Source organism: Nilaparvata lugens, chromosome 1, assembly GCF_014356525.2.
Source record: "Nilaparvata lugens isolate BPH chromosome 1, ASM1435652v1, whole genome shotgun sequence".
Lineage (NCBI taxonomy): Eukaryota > Metazoa > Arthropoda > Insecta > Hemiptera > Delphacidae > Nilaparvata > Nilaparvata lugens.
In genome coordinates, this window is record NC_052504.1 from 13993969 (window position 1) to 14011178 (window position 17210).

Consider the following 17210-nt stretch of genomic DNA (forward strand, 5'->3'; position numbering starts at 1 on the left):
TTAGGTTAGTAATAAATTCATAGATATATATTTTTTATATTGCTTTAAATAATTCCACTCCGTATTATATATACCGTACAATAATTTATGGAAACCTACCATTGATACCGGTATGCCCTATGGTGACCTTCCCTAACATGATATGGTATTAAAAATTTCACAGTAAAGTCAGAAAGGTTCCACATTGTTTTCATAAATTAAAATGAACGTTAAATGCTTTTTCTGAGCAATCATTATAATAGTGGTAGAGATAATTGAATTTTTTGAAAGGCAGTTTCAAAAATGGACGATTTTTCAATGATTAACATTTGGAAAGTTTTTATATGGAACCGAATAAAACAGTGGAATAAATTATTGTACAGTATATCCATCTCTTTCTATTGGTGAGCTTATGAATTGTCACCTTTGAGAATCTTTTTCAGAAATAAAAAAATTCTATACTATATAACTAAAAAAAATTCATTGAAATACTATATAACTAATAAACAATGTATAGACTTGGTGCCTATTTTGATTGTTATTAAAATAGTAAGAAATGTGACGTTTTTATTGTTATTGAAAAATTTGGATTTTAGAGGAGGAATTTTCCTGAGAAATCCACCATGTCTATGTTTGTAATCACGAACTTACCGAACGATGTTCTCTTAAAAAATATCTAGAAAAATAGGATTTCAGAAGATTCAAATAATCGTTACACTGAGAATTGTTACTAATGACTTTGGGCCAAGTCACATGAAGCATTTTTTCAGGTTTGTTTGCACTGACGGCGAGGCAGGCAGGAAGCTCTCCAATTGGTTGATTATCAGCTGATTTAATTGGCTATCAGGAATCAGCTGATAATCAGTCAATCGGAGAGCTTACTGTCCTACCGACTCATCCGCCGCCAGTGCAAAAACGCCTGAAAAAACGCTTCATGTGGCTTGGCTCTTAAAGGCGAACGGACACAGCAGCAGGCAGGCGGAGAAAAAATCAAAGGTGTGCATAATGACATGAGCAGAGTTAATTATGTAGACAGACGGACGGACGTATGAGTTGTAACATTCGAACACCTGGGGTGAGAATTTCACTCAGTCTATCTGAAGACGACTGTCTGCTGCTACGTTCACTGTCATTAAAGGTAAAAGTTCTATTTTTGCTGAATTAACAGCTATGATAATATTATTTCAACCATACTATACGTCTAAAAACCCACTTTTTCCTCTGATCAAGCGATTGGTATCCACACTGCGTTGCATGGAGCTTGAATTTCCACTAAAGATAAAGCATTCCAATATGAGGCTACTTCTATCTAGGATGTTCAATCTAGAAGATTCCGCGACGTGCTCCGAAACTTTGAACTCTTGTCAATCAATGCTGGAAATAATAATGAAGGACTTTATTAAAGATAGAACAAATTATGGTAACGTCGAATCTTCTTTGCAACAATTCGATTCGAATGATTTCAATGTGCCAAAAAGTACAACTGAGGTTCATATTTCAAACACAAGATGTGAATCGGCAAAAATGAGGAGCTCGATAAGTCTAGAGAATGTTCTCGAATCCAGAAATAGATCTCCATCTTTGCAAATTAGCAGGGAAACAACAATTAGCTTGAGGAAGAATGATGACTTCAAAAATGTGAAAAAACTTCTCAACTTTGTTGCAATTCAAGGTGAGTTTTTCACTATTTTCCGGTATTGAAAACTAACATGCTTGCACAAAGTTTCAGAGCTTGCACTTTGCTCAAGATTTTAATAGGATTATTATTAGCAATTCTTGGAAGAAGATTGACCCTTTTTAACATTTGAGTGGTTGTACAAACGTCAAACAGAGATAGAATCAGAATTCTGACCAGCGATCATCGATCAATTTTTGATCAATGCTTGTGCATCTGATATCAAGTTGATAACAATCCGAAATTTGCTATTGAATTTAAATTTATTTCAATCAGAATCAGTAGGAGAAATTCTTTTAAAGCTCACAATCATTAAAAATAAGATGAAATGAGTGAAAAAAGGAAATAGAGACGTAATTTCTTTATTGACAGTCAATAGCATCTCAGATAATATCATTTTTATAGAGTCAGGAAAATTTGAGTTACAATATGTAAAAAATGTATACTGCATTTAGTAATAATTATAATAATATTTTAAACTGCACTTGCACTCACTAATCCACAGCTTCAGTGGAGGATAGTCGAGAAATTTAACGTACTTTATACAGTTCGAGGTTTTTGAGTAATTTTACAACTTTTTATGAAGAAAACCCGGAATAATTTCTTCTCAAATCAGTTACTTCATATTAGAGAAGAAAAATTTTCATTATGAAACATTTGATTTTTAATTTGAAATTTTGGAATTCATTTTTCGAAAAAAAACATTACAAACAAAGAGAAAAAATATATCTTACTAATTGCATTAGCATGCATATATTACGATTTTAATATAATTCTAATGTACGACTGAAATAAATCCCGTTTATTCTTTAATATAATGACGGAAATTAGAAGTGAATAGAACGCGTAGGAAATCAGCAATACGATGATAATCTGGCCGAGCGGTTGATGGCGATTAAACTCGCAGAGTATTCATGGAGGATACTAATGCGACCACTGTCATAATCTGATCCGCTGATTGATGAGATGAAGAGCTTGTAAGAGCGATTAAAAGGTGGTAGCGCTGTCCAAACGTGGATCAGGTGCCGTAATAAGTGGGCGTCGAGGGTGGCAATCGTAGGGTGGAAGGAGGGGGTCTTGGCACCCTACAGGAGGGTTAAGGGGGTTATGGGTAGGGGGAGGGGTCAGGATAGGCCCTAAATCGATTCCCGCGTCGGCGCCACACACAAATCCTGCAAACGCTTCTTCATTGTAGCGCCGTGAATTCGCTGGCAGGCAACCCGCTCAACACTCTCCCATATAACGGGCCTGAGAGCTAAAAGGCAAACCGCGTCTGTCTTTTCACGGTACAATATGCATCCGTTTCATCGGAAACATGCTGGTTCTATTAGCACGGCACGAGGTGTGTCACCAACACAGTGTGAGTTTTCCATACATATCTACCTTTAACACCTGTTGAATGACTACTTAAAACCTCAATCCCAGTATTGTTCTTATTATTCTCCAACATTGAAGATGAGTACCGTATCCAGTGATCTTATGATCCCCTTCTCATTCTAATTTTTCATTATATTTTGTACCTTATCAATTAGAATTGATGCATAAATAAGCTCTACTTAACAAGTGATCATAAATTAATATCCGTTCATATTTATTGTAGGCCTAATCATGTTATCTATGTGCGTCACAATATGTTCTCCAATATTAAAGATGAATATTTTGTCCAGTGATCTTATGATCCCCTCTTATTCTAGATGGTCATTATATTATATTGTACCTTATCATTTAGAACCCTCACATGAATAAGCTCTACTTATTACGTGATGATAAATTGATATCCTGTCATATTTATTGTAGGCCTAATCATGTTATCTATGTGCGTCACAATATGTTTCTCAAATATTGAAGATGATTATTGTGTCCAGTGATCTTATGTTCCCTTTCTTATTCTAATTTTTCATTATATTTTGTACCTTATCAATTAGAATCCTCACATAAATAAGCTCTACTTATCATGTGATGGTAAATATTCATATCCGTCCACATTTATTGTAGACCTTATCATGTTATCTATGTGCGTCACAATATGTTTCTCTAATATTAAAGATGAATATTGTGTCCAGTAATCTTATGATCCCCTTCTTATTCTAGACTCTTATAATATTGTACCTTATCAATTGGAATTGTTACATAAATAATCTCTACTTATCACGTGATGATAAATTAATATCCTGCCATATTTATTGTAGGCCTAATCTAATTTATGTACGTCAAAATATGTTTCTCCAATATTAAAGATGAATATTGTGTGCAGTAATCATATGATCCCCTTCTTATTTCAGACTTTCATCATTATTGTACCTTATCAATTGGAATTGTTACATAAATAATCTCTACTTATCACGTGATGATAAATTAATATCCTGCCATATTTATTGTAGGCCTAATCATGCTGTTATCTGTGTGCGACACAATATGTTTCTCCAATATTAAATATGAATATTGGGTCCAGTTTTAATTGTGATCCCCTAAAATTGGAGTTTGAATTATGATCCCCTTCTTATTCTAAACTTTCATTATATTATACCTTATCGATTGAAATCGTTACATAAATAAGCTCTACTTTACACCTAATGATAAATTCATTTGCTGCCATATTTTCTGTAATTATTGTTATCTAAATAAATTAATGTTTATTTCCCCAAAAAATAAAACTACTACATCAATACAGAAAATATCAGATAGTTTACAAATTACAATTACATGCAATAGTTAGTTTCAGAAATTTCTTATAATGTGTCTTCTAGATGTTAAGTGTTTTCTGTGTGGAAATTGACCTACTCCACTATGGCGTATCATGTTCTATAGTAGGCTTTGTTTGTTTTTTTGTTTTTCATCTATGTGCGTCATAATACTGATCAACAGATGAATTCTTAATCTGTATCCATGGAAGGTCTCACGCCCCTACTCATTTACTGATCAAGTTTCAAGTCTTTACTAAACATTTCTTATGTGCCTGGTTTTTGAATTAATCACTGATAAAAATCTGAGATCGATCTTAGATTTTCTCGAGAGAGGGAACTGGAAACTAATTCAATATTTGAAATTCAGATTTGTAGAGCTCTATTATCATATAAATAGGATGCGTTGAGTTGGGCGATATTCGTGCTGAGAATTGGTTAGAGATGAGTGGATTGTTCAGTAGAATACTTCATTGTGAATTAAGTATCATGACAAAGAATGAATAATCTTTATTGTTCTAAATAGATAGAATTATCATTCAGAATTATGGCTAAGGAATTATATCTTTTTAGAAGAATGGCGATTTAAAACCGATAATGCTTAGAAGTAACCAAATTAATTAATAGGAAAGCAAATATACTAAACTGATACTCCACCCCCCCCCCCCCACCAGAGGCTAAGCCACGGGATGTTTTTCTTTTGTTTCCCCTACTTTATAATTATTGATAATTGTGTCAGCGACTACCGATTATTGATTATTCATTACGCTTTATATTTCGTTGGTTTCTTTACATTTTTTTGTTGTCACACATATTTATGTGTTTTTCTGTAAGTATTGGAAATAAAATTTGGTTTGATTTGATTTTGAAAACTTTTGAAATCGATATGGAAAAATCAGTAAATTTCAGGCAGGAATAGCGTTGATGATTTGAACTCAAAAACCGATGAAATTATATTTATTTTCCTGTAGGAGACTTGAACGAAATAGCAAAAGAGCGAACAACGTATACGTACACGTATACGTATACGTATTATACAATAGGCCATAGCATATTAATAGTCCTAAATACGAAATTGATGGAGAAATATTTGATTTCTTGCATGTAATATTCTAGTAGGCCTGACAGTTTTATTTTATATTGAGAGTTCAACCTACAACTCTACAAGCTTCAATTCAACACAGACTAGGTAGAGTTTATATAGAAATTTTCATTATGCATGCTATTCTAATAAATTATGGTCTTCGAAGAATTTTTCTCCTATATAAAGAGGAGAGCTAAATTTTTCTTTAGTAGGGTGTATTTAACTGTAAAAATATAATAGAAAGCGATTATCAAACTAAAATAATCGCACAATATTGATGACCGCGAGATATAAAATGACCCTTCCATCAAACGGTGCCTGGGGTGTTAGGGATGAATTGATGGGAATGTCTCTCTCACACATCAGCCCCTCTCACTTGTATGCATAAAGCCTGTGTAGAAATTGTTCAAGTGAGGGTACCATTTTATACTTTGCGGCCTCTACCTACAGGCTCATTAAATTGGAGTTTTTCAATTCAATCAATATGACTAAAATGTGCAAACGTTTGAAATATAATACAAAGATTAGAACTGAGAAGCTATAGTCGAGAACAACTATTTTTAGTTTACAACAGTCCCAAAAAATCTTATATTAAAAACAGTCCTATCACCACTTCTACGACTCAATATTATGAGAATGAAATCGTTGCACCTAGCACGTGATCTGGAGGGATTGCGTGTTTCTATCAACTTTTAATTAGTAGTGGCGCATCAGTGGGGCAAAATTTCCCATAATGACAGGGAAATGACGCTAGTCTAGGATGTTGCTTCAACTGAGAATTAGATTTTCGCATGTCCAACATTTGGGTGAAGATACTCCATTGCTATATTTATACCGGATTCATGCATTTTTAGGGCGGCGCAATCATGTTTTCACAGTTTGCTACGGGAGAAAGTTGTTTCTTGGTAATCGATAGATTCCATAAAACAAGATTGTTTATTTATTACGATTTGATTGATTGAGCAATTGATTGAAATTCACTGTAATTTGCCTTGATTTCCGTCACCCTCAAATTTTCCTCTCTTCAAGAAACCTCTACTTCTTAACAAGATTTCTGCCAGACTAACACCAATATCGAATTTTTTAGCTAATGTCATTTCTTTAATGGAAGCTACTTTGTCTCACTCCCTTGGTCATGGAACCAATTTACTTAATGGATTCATATAGCTATTCCATCTCCCAGGGTGACAACATTAATGAATATTTAAATATCGTGGGCTTAGCAAAACGCATCGTGATGATTACCAAGTTATCAACTAATTCCTGGAATAACCCGGTAATAAAGGGAATTTAAAAGTTCTTGTTATTAATAGATTCCCATACATTTTCTTTTTAGCCAGAATTAAAGTTTCATCTTGTCAGGATATAACTTCATAGTAGTTTTATCTTCATTTCACTGAGTTGATGATAGTATATTATTTCAATCATTATATTGTGTTTTTTGTCAAAATAAAAAATGATTTGGTTTGAATGATTCGAGATGCACGGAAGAGTGTAATGTGTAGGAGTGATGGAGATATATTTGATTCTTTGCATGGAATACTTTCTAGGTTCAGCAGTGAGACAATAGAATTCAGTCAACAACAATAATATTCTTTTTTATTTTTGATTACACATTTTTGAAAATGCTTCAACCCAATAGAGCTCTTTGCTGGATCAATGAGTCCTGACAGTGCGAACTTCTTCTGTAGCCAGTGGCGTATCCAGGGGGGGATGTATATGGGAATGTATCCCCTTCGAAATGGAACCTGAATTTTTTGTGGCTGGATCAGCTACAAAAATTAGCATCTAATGCCATACTTTCGTTATATTGTACTATGTGAGTCGAGAAATATATAAGGGATGAGAGAGTAGCACTGCAATAGCAATGATAATGATGATGAGCTATTTTCTTACAGACAGTGAGTGGTCTAGTGGTCTAGTGACTAGATAGCAGGGATAGAAAAACTACAGGATAGCACTTGAAAGTTGGTTCACTTTTTACCATCAATCATAATGAAGAAGTTAAATATAGCTTATATTGCTCTAGTTTATTCAGTTTTATGCATATTCTTAAACAAAGCTCCAGCCTCCAGCAGCTGCTTCTAGAGAGTACACCCGAAAATTTCAGAGTTATGATGAACGTGCACGGTTTCTACCGTGAACAGGAGGGACACATCTCTCTAATATTTGAAAAAAAATTATTCCCGCCCCAAAACAATGTTTGAACAATCAAGTGAAAATCATGTAAATTTGAAAAAAATTTTAGCCAAGTTAGTCTATATAGACTAGTTGATATTAACTAAGCCTATAAAGTTGGTTGAAATAATACTTTATTGGAGCCAAAATCTAAGCATTCTAGCTTTTTATCTAATGAGTAGGCCTTCTACAAAATCACTGTTTTTTAAACAATTGAATGACATAAAATTCTACTCCATTCTATTCTATTTGTTATTTAATCAAAAACACCAAAAATACTTGAATGGAATGTTTGTTTTCAAGTGGAAATTGCACCAAATTGAAGGTATATTTTCAAAATTTTTTCGGGGGGCAACACCAGGACCCCCCTTTCGTGAGGGGGTGTTATTCCTTACCCCCCGCAACCCCTGGTGTCTCCCTCAAAGTTCAGATGCTTTCTATTCCAAATGTTATTATCCCACCGAAATTTTTTCCTGGCTACGCCACTGTCTGTAGCTGTAATGGCATCAAATTAATTATGGTACATGAAAACGTATATAATTGAGAATTTAATGAATAGATCGAATTTCTCCTATTTCAGGCAAGTCGAAATACATGAGTAGAGATGAAGATTGTCTGACTAGTGACGAAAGCCCTCTGCAAGGATATGGAGCCGATCAGCCTAGAGATTATCCCAAGCATCATTCGCAAAGCTGTCTACGTGATCGCGAGGAAATTCTGATGTCTTCCTTGAGACGCCCACCAGATTACCTGAAGAATGACAACAGTATCAGACTGGGACCAAACAAAGTCAACACCTTCCAATGTCTAAAGACTAACTTTGATATTGGAAGTAGTAACGACGAGACAGCGAAAAAATACGAAAGATTCGCTAGAATAGTGCCAAAAATTTCGAAGAGATTGAGCGACAGCTCTCTCGCAATTGAAAAATCATTACATGATAACGATGAGGAGAAAGAGGTTCCTTGTGAAAGTACAAAACATTTCTTGTCACCAACAGAATATAATAGATCAACTTCACCTTACCCTGAGGAAGGATTTACAACTTGTAATAGTTCTTCCGAAAAACAGGAAAGTTCTGAAGAGATAAATAATTCTGAAAACAAATGTGCTCCTGACAGTAACGAATGTACAAATAAAGAAGACTTGTCCACTTATAATGATGAAGTAAATATGAATTTGGATAGTAGTGGATCTGAACAGTCGAAGAGTAGTGAAATAACAGATATTAATAGAAATAGTTCCGATGAAAGTAATAGTATAAAGATACCAATAGATACAAATTTGAAAAAAATGAAGAATGGATATCCTAGGAAAGATACAAGTGAGAACAAAGAAGAGTTAATTGAAAATTCAATCAACTCTTTGGAAATAGAGGATGAAGATGATACAGATGAAGTGGATTGTGAGTCATCGAATAGTTTAAAAGGAGAGAAAGTAGAAAATTTCTGTATTAGCGATTATGAAGATTTAGTTTACGAGCAGGTTGGATTACTTACATTTGAACCGATTAGTACAAAATTATCCAAACGATTGACAAAATTATTTCTGGGCAATGAGAGTTCATTGGACGTACCTTCACGATGGAAAGGTCAAAGCTTTGTTTTTAATGACAGCACAAAGTTAAAATATGGATTGATGCAATCACAGGTGAGGAGAAGTTTTATGATCTTTTTCAATCATTCTGAAGACATTTATATAATAACTCATCACTTCACTTATAAAGTGATAAAAATGTAGTAATTCTTTCATCTCATAGATTCTGAAGCATGCTTAAGGCTGTTCGGTACACCTTTTTACTTTCCTTGCCCTATTACCATAGGTAAGGAGAGTATTTTGCTTTCCGAAAAAAATTAAGGTACCCCAATTTACAAATTTCTATACGTTTCAAGGTCCCCTGAGTCCGAAAAAGTGGTTAATAGGTATTGGTCTGTATGTGTGTGTGTGTGTGTGTGTGTGTGTGTGTGTGTGTGTGTGTGTGTGTGTGTGTGTGTGTGGTGTGTGTGTGTGGTGTGTGTGTGTGTGTGTGTATGAGTGTATGTGCGTCTGTGTACACGATATCTCATCTCCCAGTTAACGGAATGACTTGAAATTTGGAACGTAAGGTCCTTACACTATAAGGATCCGACACGAACATTTTCGATCAAATGCAATCCAAGATGGCGGCTAAAATGGCGAAAATGTTGTCAAAAACAGGGTTTTTCGCGATTTTCTCGAAAACGGCTCCAACGATTTTGATCAAATTTATACCTGGAAAAGATTGAGCATGAAAATCTCTGCAATTAATGTCAAGTAACATTTCCACCTAAAATTGAAAATGAGCTTGAAATCCGAGAAAATGTGATTATTAAATTGCAAACTGTTGGCCACTGTTGGTTCTATTAAATCATTCACTACGAAGAGATAGCAGACCTCGTGTGTTTCCAGTGTTATCACCAGCTGTCTCATATCTGTGAATAGTAGACTTGAGATGCGCGAGTACACTAGCGTCAGGTGATCAATTTTCATAACGGCAAGGAAAGTTGTGTGAGTGCGCCACACCAAATTTTTATTATTTAAATTGGATAACCTTTATCAATATAATTTTTAAGATCATTATGAGAGTGAGAAAAAGTGGCAACTGAAATTTTTAAGTGGTCCAATAAGCGAGTTATGGGTTGTTGAAGTGCTAACTTTCCAGATTCCGTTTTCTTTCCAGATCATAAACGGTTTCGACTATATTATTAGAAATTCTCTTAAAATTTCAAAAAAATTATCTTTTCAAACTAAAACATTTTATTCACCATATCGTTCATAAATAAATAAGTAACATTTTTTGTAAATTCGATAATTTGTTTATTTCTGAATTAATCGTGAAAAAACGCATATTAGAACAAAGCCAATAATATACTGAATGTTTAAGAAAAAACTCCAATGGAAAATTCGAAACCGGTTATGATCTGGAAAGAAAACGGAGTTTAGCACTTCAACAACCCATAACTCACTTATTAGACCACTTGAAAATTTCAGTTGCCACTTTTTCTCACTCTTATAATGATCTTAACAATTATATTGAAAAAGGTTACCCAATTAAAATAATAAAAAGGTGTAACGAACAGCCTTAACTCTTCATCCACCGTCTCACTCTTAATAGCTTTTGGGAGTTCTCACTTTCGTTTCGTAGCTCTTCATAAATCCATCCCCACTGAACAATAGCCTTTGTTCAGCCTATACATGTAGCCTATGCTAGTACGTCGATGAAATTTTCATCTCATATTCCTACCTTCAACTTTGTGAAACTCTTTGATCAATATGAGTTTTATTCTACTCTCTTATTTCCTATCATACACTTGAGATTCATGGTCCACTCTTTGAACTTTCTACTCTTCCACTCTTGCAGGATTTGGAGCATCATATAGCTCTTGAATTTGAACAACAAAGTTTCAAGACAAAGAAGTTTTTGACATTTTTTTATATTAAAAATTGAAAAACTTATTATTTATAACGACTGAAAGTTATTCATCATAACGTAATACAGTAATGAACTCCAAAGTATGAAACTCCTATCCTCCAGAATTGAATGCCTAATATTGAATAGAGAGTTCATAATGAATAATATGTTTGTATCAATGAGAGAGTAGCATAATCACACGATATCTTGTCACGATGCTTTCAAACTTCATCAGAAAGGAGGAGCTCAAGAAAAGCTTTGCTAACAAGAGAGTATAAGCTTCAAAATAACTTCTCGGTTATTTGGGTTGGGGTAGGCCCACCTAAATATTTGAGATTCATAAAAATAGCTCAAACAATTTGGGATAAGATGAATCTCAGTGGCAAAATGCTTCTATAAAATCATTAATAAAATTATAATAATCGAAATGAAATTGGAAAATACAATAGGCCTACATATAATTATTGTCAGAATGTTGATAATGGATGACTATTGAGGAAAATTATTATGTTGGTTCAAAAATAAAATATTATTAGACTACAGAAGATTGATTATAACATTATTATAATCAATTTTGTTATATTTATTGCTCATTAATCCTGTAATTTTGATTGCTGATTTTTAGGGCGGACCTTGCGGTGTGATAGCAGTGGTGCAGGCATTTTTGTTGAAGGCGCTCTTATTCGATGACAAGACGCAAGCCGTCTGTCAGGACCCATTCAGACCAACTCAGGTAGAGCTAAGAACCGGCTTAGTGCAGGCCATATCCGAAATTCTATGGCAAGCCGGCAAGGGAGAGAGTGCTGTACTTGCATTGTAAGTGCGTTGTAACGAGTTTAATTTTAGCTTCAATCAATTAAGATCACTGACGTTGAGTAGAACGTTTCGTGAATAATTAAAGCTTAGTATTTCTTAGTAGACATCACCAATTAAGCGGACCATTCACTATCCGATTTCTTGTCCATCTTAAGGTCCAATATTCAATGTTGGATTCGACGTCGGACCGTGGATAGGGTAGATGTTATTTCGAATGTTGCCGGATGATTTGGACGAGTCAGGTAAACTGAACACCCGTCTTTCCAATATCAGCCGCCTAGTCAGAGCCGAATTGGAACGTGAGTGGGGGTGTTGGACTAACTTGTGGACAACCAGTCGGAGCGTGGGTGTTGAAAGTTCCGACTAGTGGTTTTACTACCAGTTCAATATTGTTGGACAAGAATTGTTGATAGTGAATTGCCCGCTTTAGACATGAGGACTAACAAACCTTCCTCAAGATTCTTTTTAATATTCATGATAATATATTATAGGAATTAAAAACCCATCCATTACAGAGAATAGTTTTAGTACTGATATGGAAACTATGATGTGGTATGGTAAAAAATAACTTATAGAGATAGTAAATTTAATATAAAGGGTAGATTTAAGGACCTATAAGGAAATTTTATTTCTGAAATCTGTAGTTATGCAACAATAGACAAATAATGTAGTTATGAAGTTGGCAAAAAAAAAATTATAGGAAATCTATGGAACACAATTTTTAATCTTCCATACTTACGATCTCCTTATCTGTTGAAGGTATAAAACTGCTGGAGATGAAGTAGATAATGACGATGACGTAAAGGAAGAAGAGGGGAAAAATGAGGATAAGAAGAAGGAAAACATCATTTGCCGAAAGTTCTTTAAACTTCAAGAGCTTCAGTCGGCCGTGAGGAAAGAGCTGAACCAATTTTTATCAACAGATGGGAACGGCTGCTACCTTGTCGCCATATCAGCCATTTTGTCATCCGGCATTCAGAGGTACATCATAATTATTAATATGTATATTAATTTATTTATGGAACTTCAACCTTGTTTTGTGCATGAATTGTTCCTTATGTTTCAAGCTCTTGAGTTTTCCATATTGAAATAATGCTGTTGAGCAACCAGCTCAGCTTTCCTTTATGAATGCTAGAAGTAAAGATTCTGGTTTCTATCATTCCGAAAGAGAATTTCTATTGAAGCGGATGATAGACTGTCCAGGGAAATAAGTTGAAAAAATACATTTAATAGGAGAATGGGCTTTCCAAGAAAATAAGTTCAATTTCATTTAACAGAACTTGAATATTACAGGTTGTTTATGGAACAGGGTATAAATTTTTCAAATTAGATAATATGTCCCAATGAAGTCCAATACTCCAAATACCCTAAAACATTGTAATTTTGCACGCACCCAGCAATCATGATATATGAATACTCCGGATCTAAAATCAAATTTCTCATCTGGAATAGGGCCTACTGTATTTGATCAAAAAAGGTTTCTAGTAAGAAAATCATATAGGTAGGTAATGAATATGTATTGATGGGATTGAGAAAATATTGTGAATACATTTTTGTGATCAATATATTTATCAAGTAGTCTATAGTTGTACATCAAATGGATAATCGATTGATAGATCGTCGTGCAATTTATAGAACTGAAATTGAATTAATAAATGTTTTCAAGCCTGATGATATAATTTTCAAGAAAATTTTCAAAATGTAGACCTACAATAATTTATTGTCATATATGGTGATCGAATGAATGATCTACTTCCATTACTTTACAACTCACACTGACGAGTGGAAAATTTGAAACAATAATAATTTTTATTTCAGTGTGTTATCAGATATGGATGAAGCTTCGAGCAGCCTGATTGTGAACGGTGGTTCCTGTTCGTTGGAATTGGTGAACCTGCTATTGACTGGCAATGCAGTGTCCAATGTATTCGACAACAACATGCACATTGGCCCATGTCTACTCAAAGGCATATCAAAACGATCCAATATCGGATTCCTCTCAATCTACGAGCATACAAACACCTGTCAGGTGATAATCACTGGATTTCCATTAATTAATTAATATTGATTGGTGTATTCCATTCACAGTCAAGGTACATTGCTTTATTGAGTTGCGTATTCTTTTCTTTCCGTCTCAATTAATGAAGTCCATCAACACCCCAAAACATTATTGCACTTTTACACGTCCCCAGCAATCATAAACGCTTAATCTGGATTTAAAATCGAATATTATCTATCATATTATGGAATAAGCCCTACTGTATTTGATCAAAACACAGTTTTTAGTAAGAAAATCATAATTAAGAGGTTTAATCCATTACAATTTTCTATGAACAAAGCATGTCGAATATTCTATTCTAAGTGCTGTTTGCACAAAAGCCGGTTAAATTTTAATCGGGATTAGTTTCACGAGAATAAATCAGAGAAGCCTTCTTTCCGTAAAACCTTGTCTGATTGGTTCTCGTCAATTTAATCACGGTTAAAATTCAACCAGCTTTTGTGCAACCGGGCCTAAGATTGGTCGATGAAGATAGATTACACAGAAGTCTAGAATTGATAGCACTTGGAGAAGTTTTTAAACTTGGTACCATCATCTAATATATTCCAAGTAAGCGGTATCCATGACATTATGCTTTCACTTCCCAGTTATATTTCTCTCTACCTCATTATTAATACGATCTTTGGAAAACTTATGAAAACATAAGTCATATTTTCCAGTATTGATATAAATCGCCAGCCTTCAAGAAACCCAAATTATAATGCTGTCATCTTTCCAGGAGTTATTAGATCCCCTAGCCGATGATTATTGAAATATTTATCAAAGATAAATGATTTTCTGGTAGGGCATAATATACCGGTGTATCATACACCTATATTATTTTTTAAAATTACTATAGTTTACGAATAGTATACGGTATATAAATATTGTTATATTGTATATATTGTATTAAATCATCATGTAGGCTATATATTTTGAAGACGGCAGTAAAATTATCTCGTAAAAATATATCACGGTACCTAGCCTACCTATGTAAGTATTATCCTGTCTTGAAATGCATGTTCTATTTTCACAGGTTGGCAGTAATTTGAAAACGCCAAGATATCCTATTTGGGTTGTAAATTGCCAAAATCACTTCACAGTTATCTATTCAGAGAATAAAAAATTGATATCGGATTGGCGAGCTGAACGTCAGTTCAACATTTACCTCTATGACAGCATGAGTAACCAAAAAGATGAAGTCAAGCTAACAATAGGTAGGTAAAGTGAATAAAAATAATCCAAGAGATATAATTCAAGAGATAAAATTTTACACTGTTCTTTCTCGAAGACAGAGAGGCCTGATGCTCTCTCCTCCACTAATCACTCCCACTACCTAACAGCATTCTCCCTACTTCTGTCTCAGCATCCAATTGTGCGCAGCATGCTTACTTCTCTCCACTACTCTGTCCATGCTACAAACTGTGGAAGGTGAAATCGGTTTCCCCTCTTCATGTTGAAGTAATATCTTTCGGACTATAGCTAGCCAGCAGATCCCGTTTGATTTCAAGAGACCGGGATAGGATGAAAAATATGAATGAAAACATACTAGTAATCTTCTATAATATTAATTTATGGAAGAAATCCAGGAACTTTTGTTAGGATGAGAACATAGTGGAGGGGCTAAGGTATATAGTTGCAAGCTTGAGAGTGTTGAAAATAATGCATGTATTTAAATTATTCAAAACATAGTGGAACGCGAAGATAGAGTAGAAGGTAGAAGGAAGCGGGGGAAACATTAAGATACCTACTTATGCTTTTAGGCCTACATGTATTATTCTCAACACTTTTAGCTACCTTTTGTGGTAAACTCTACCTCCACCGCTCTACTATGTTTTGGCACTTATTAGGTATTGAGAGAATTGACAGTGACTATTACAGTCACTTGAGGATTGTTTTATGTTATTATCTATATAATTAGAATAACTTCATTCAGTAGTAGGCAATAAAGAAATCCTTGAGAGACTTATTCTTTTATCTTTAAAGAAATTACAGATATTGTTTGAAATAGCCACTTGAATATACAAAAAAATAAGAGTTTTCAACTAATTTTAAATTTTTCCAAAAAGCTCTATCTTTATTTTATATCGTATTAGGTATCTAATAAATCTCACATAACTCTTTAATTATATAATTAAGTATCTATGTACTGTAGGTACAATAATATTTCAATGATTTTGATAGAATCTCACTTGTTCACTTAGATAGCTGTTCACTTGTAACTTGTCGTGTTATACTTTTGTATGAATTTCGAGTGAATAAAAATTTGATTTGATTTGAATCTATTAGTTACAAAAATGTCGTAGTATACTATTCATCTCATACAAAAGACAATCCCCATTATGAAATTAGCAATTTAACAATCAATATTACTGTATAGATATGTATGAGGAATAAGTGGTTCACTAGTTAATTATTATATAATACTCCACGTTGGGAAAAGTAAAAAAGATTAGTTGAGCATAAAATTCATCATTTTCAATTAGAATACATTTTTGAAGCCACCTCTCGGCTCTAGTAGAGAAATAATTATGTCATAGATTTTATAATAGATCATAAAGTTGATGCATGAATAAATCAGGTAATCAGGTTGTTTGACTGGTTTATAAATGTAATATAAATAATGTTTATAAAATTTATGAATGATTGGACTACGGTATGCTTTTTTATAAATATCTCTAGCTACAGAAAAAATAATTTATTAATTCCACTGGCACCCATCATTTTGCAGACACAACTGGTTTGTACCTGAAGCCCAGGAGTGATGGTGAATATGTTCCTCCAATCGAATTGTGCCTTCTCACCAAATGGAAAGGAGCAGCTATTAGCTGGAACGGCAACAAATACATGTGATTCGCCAAATATGTTCGATAAAGTATTAATTATTTCTAGAACCTTATCATTAATTGTATTGTTAATATTCAAATATGTATTTAATGTTGATACATTCCATATTATATATCATAGTTATGAACATTTGATTTTTGAAATAAAAGAGTTTATGGTGTGATTTTATGAGTATTATTTGTGTTTATTCATTTAGCTTGTGTAGTTGATTGGATCGTAATGTGTGTATTACCTATTGTATTATAAATGTTTTCAATTGGGGACCTCAAAAAATGAGGAATTGGCCATTCTCAAAAGAAGATAAAAAGAGGATGAAGAGAATCTGTGAGTGAGTAAGAGATAATGTAAATTAGAGACATATTGCTGATTGAGTAGGCCTACTTTATTATTTAGGCCTATGCAAAATGAAGATTACAAAATATACTGGCTTATATCTAATAACTTACAATACAGCAATGTTTTTTGATGTATTTATAGAACAT

The 17210-nt window shown here is 33.8% G+C and overlaps 1 protein-coding gene across 2 annotated transcripts; it reads left to right on the forward strand.

The window, feature by feature from the left end:
* Positions 1-1215: 1215 nt before the first annotated feature.
* On the forward strand, positions 1216-16899 carry LOC111049213 (probable ubiquitin carboxyl-terminal hydrolase MINDY-4). Of its 2 annotated transcripts, none has more exons than XM_039430959.1 (7): positions 1216-1651; positions 8178-9247; positions 11653-11843; positions 12603-12824; positions 13662-13872; positions 14918-15098; positions 16613-16899. In XM_039430959.1, exons 1-7 carry the CDS (start codon positions 1234-1236, stop codon positions 16732-16734), a joined length of 2415 nt encoding a protein of 804 aa, XP_039286893.1. In that variant the 5' UTR covers positions 1216-1233; the 3' UTR covers positions 16735-16899. The 2 variants fall into 2 exon arrangements, with proteins under 2 accessions (XP_039286893.1, XP_022190926.2); XM_022335234.2 differs by lacking the exon at positions 1216-1651 and adding an exon at positions 2835-3014.
* The last annotated feature ends 311 nt before the right edge of the window (positions 16900-17210 follow it).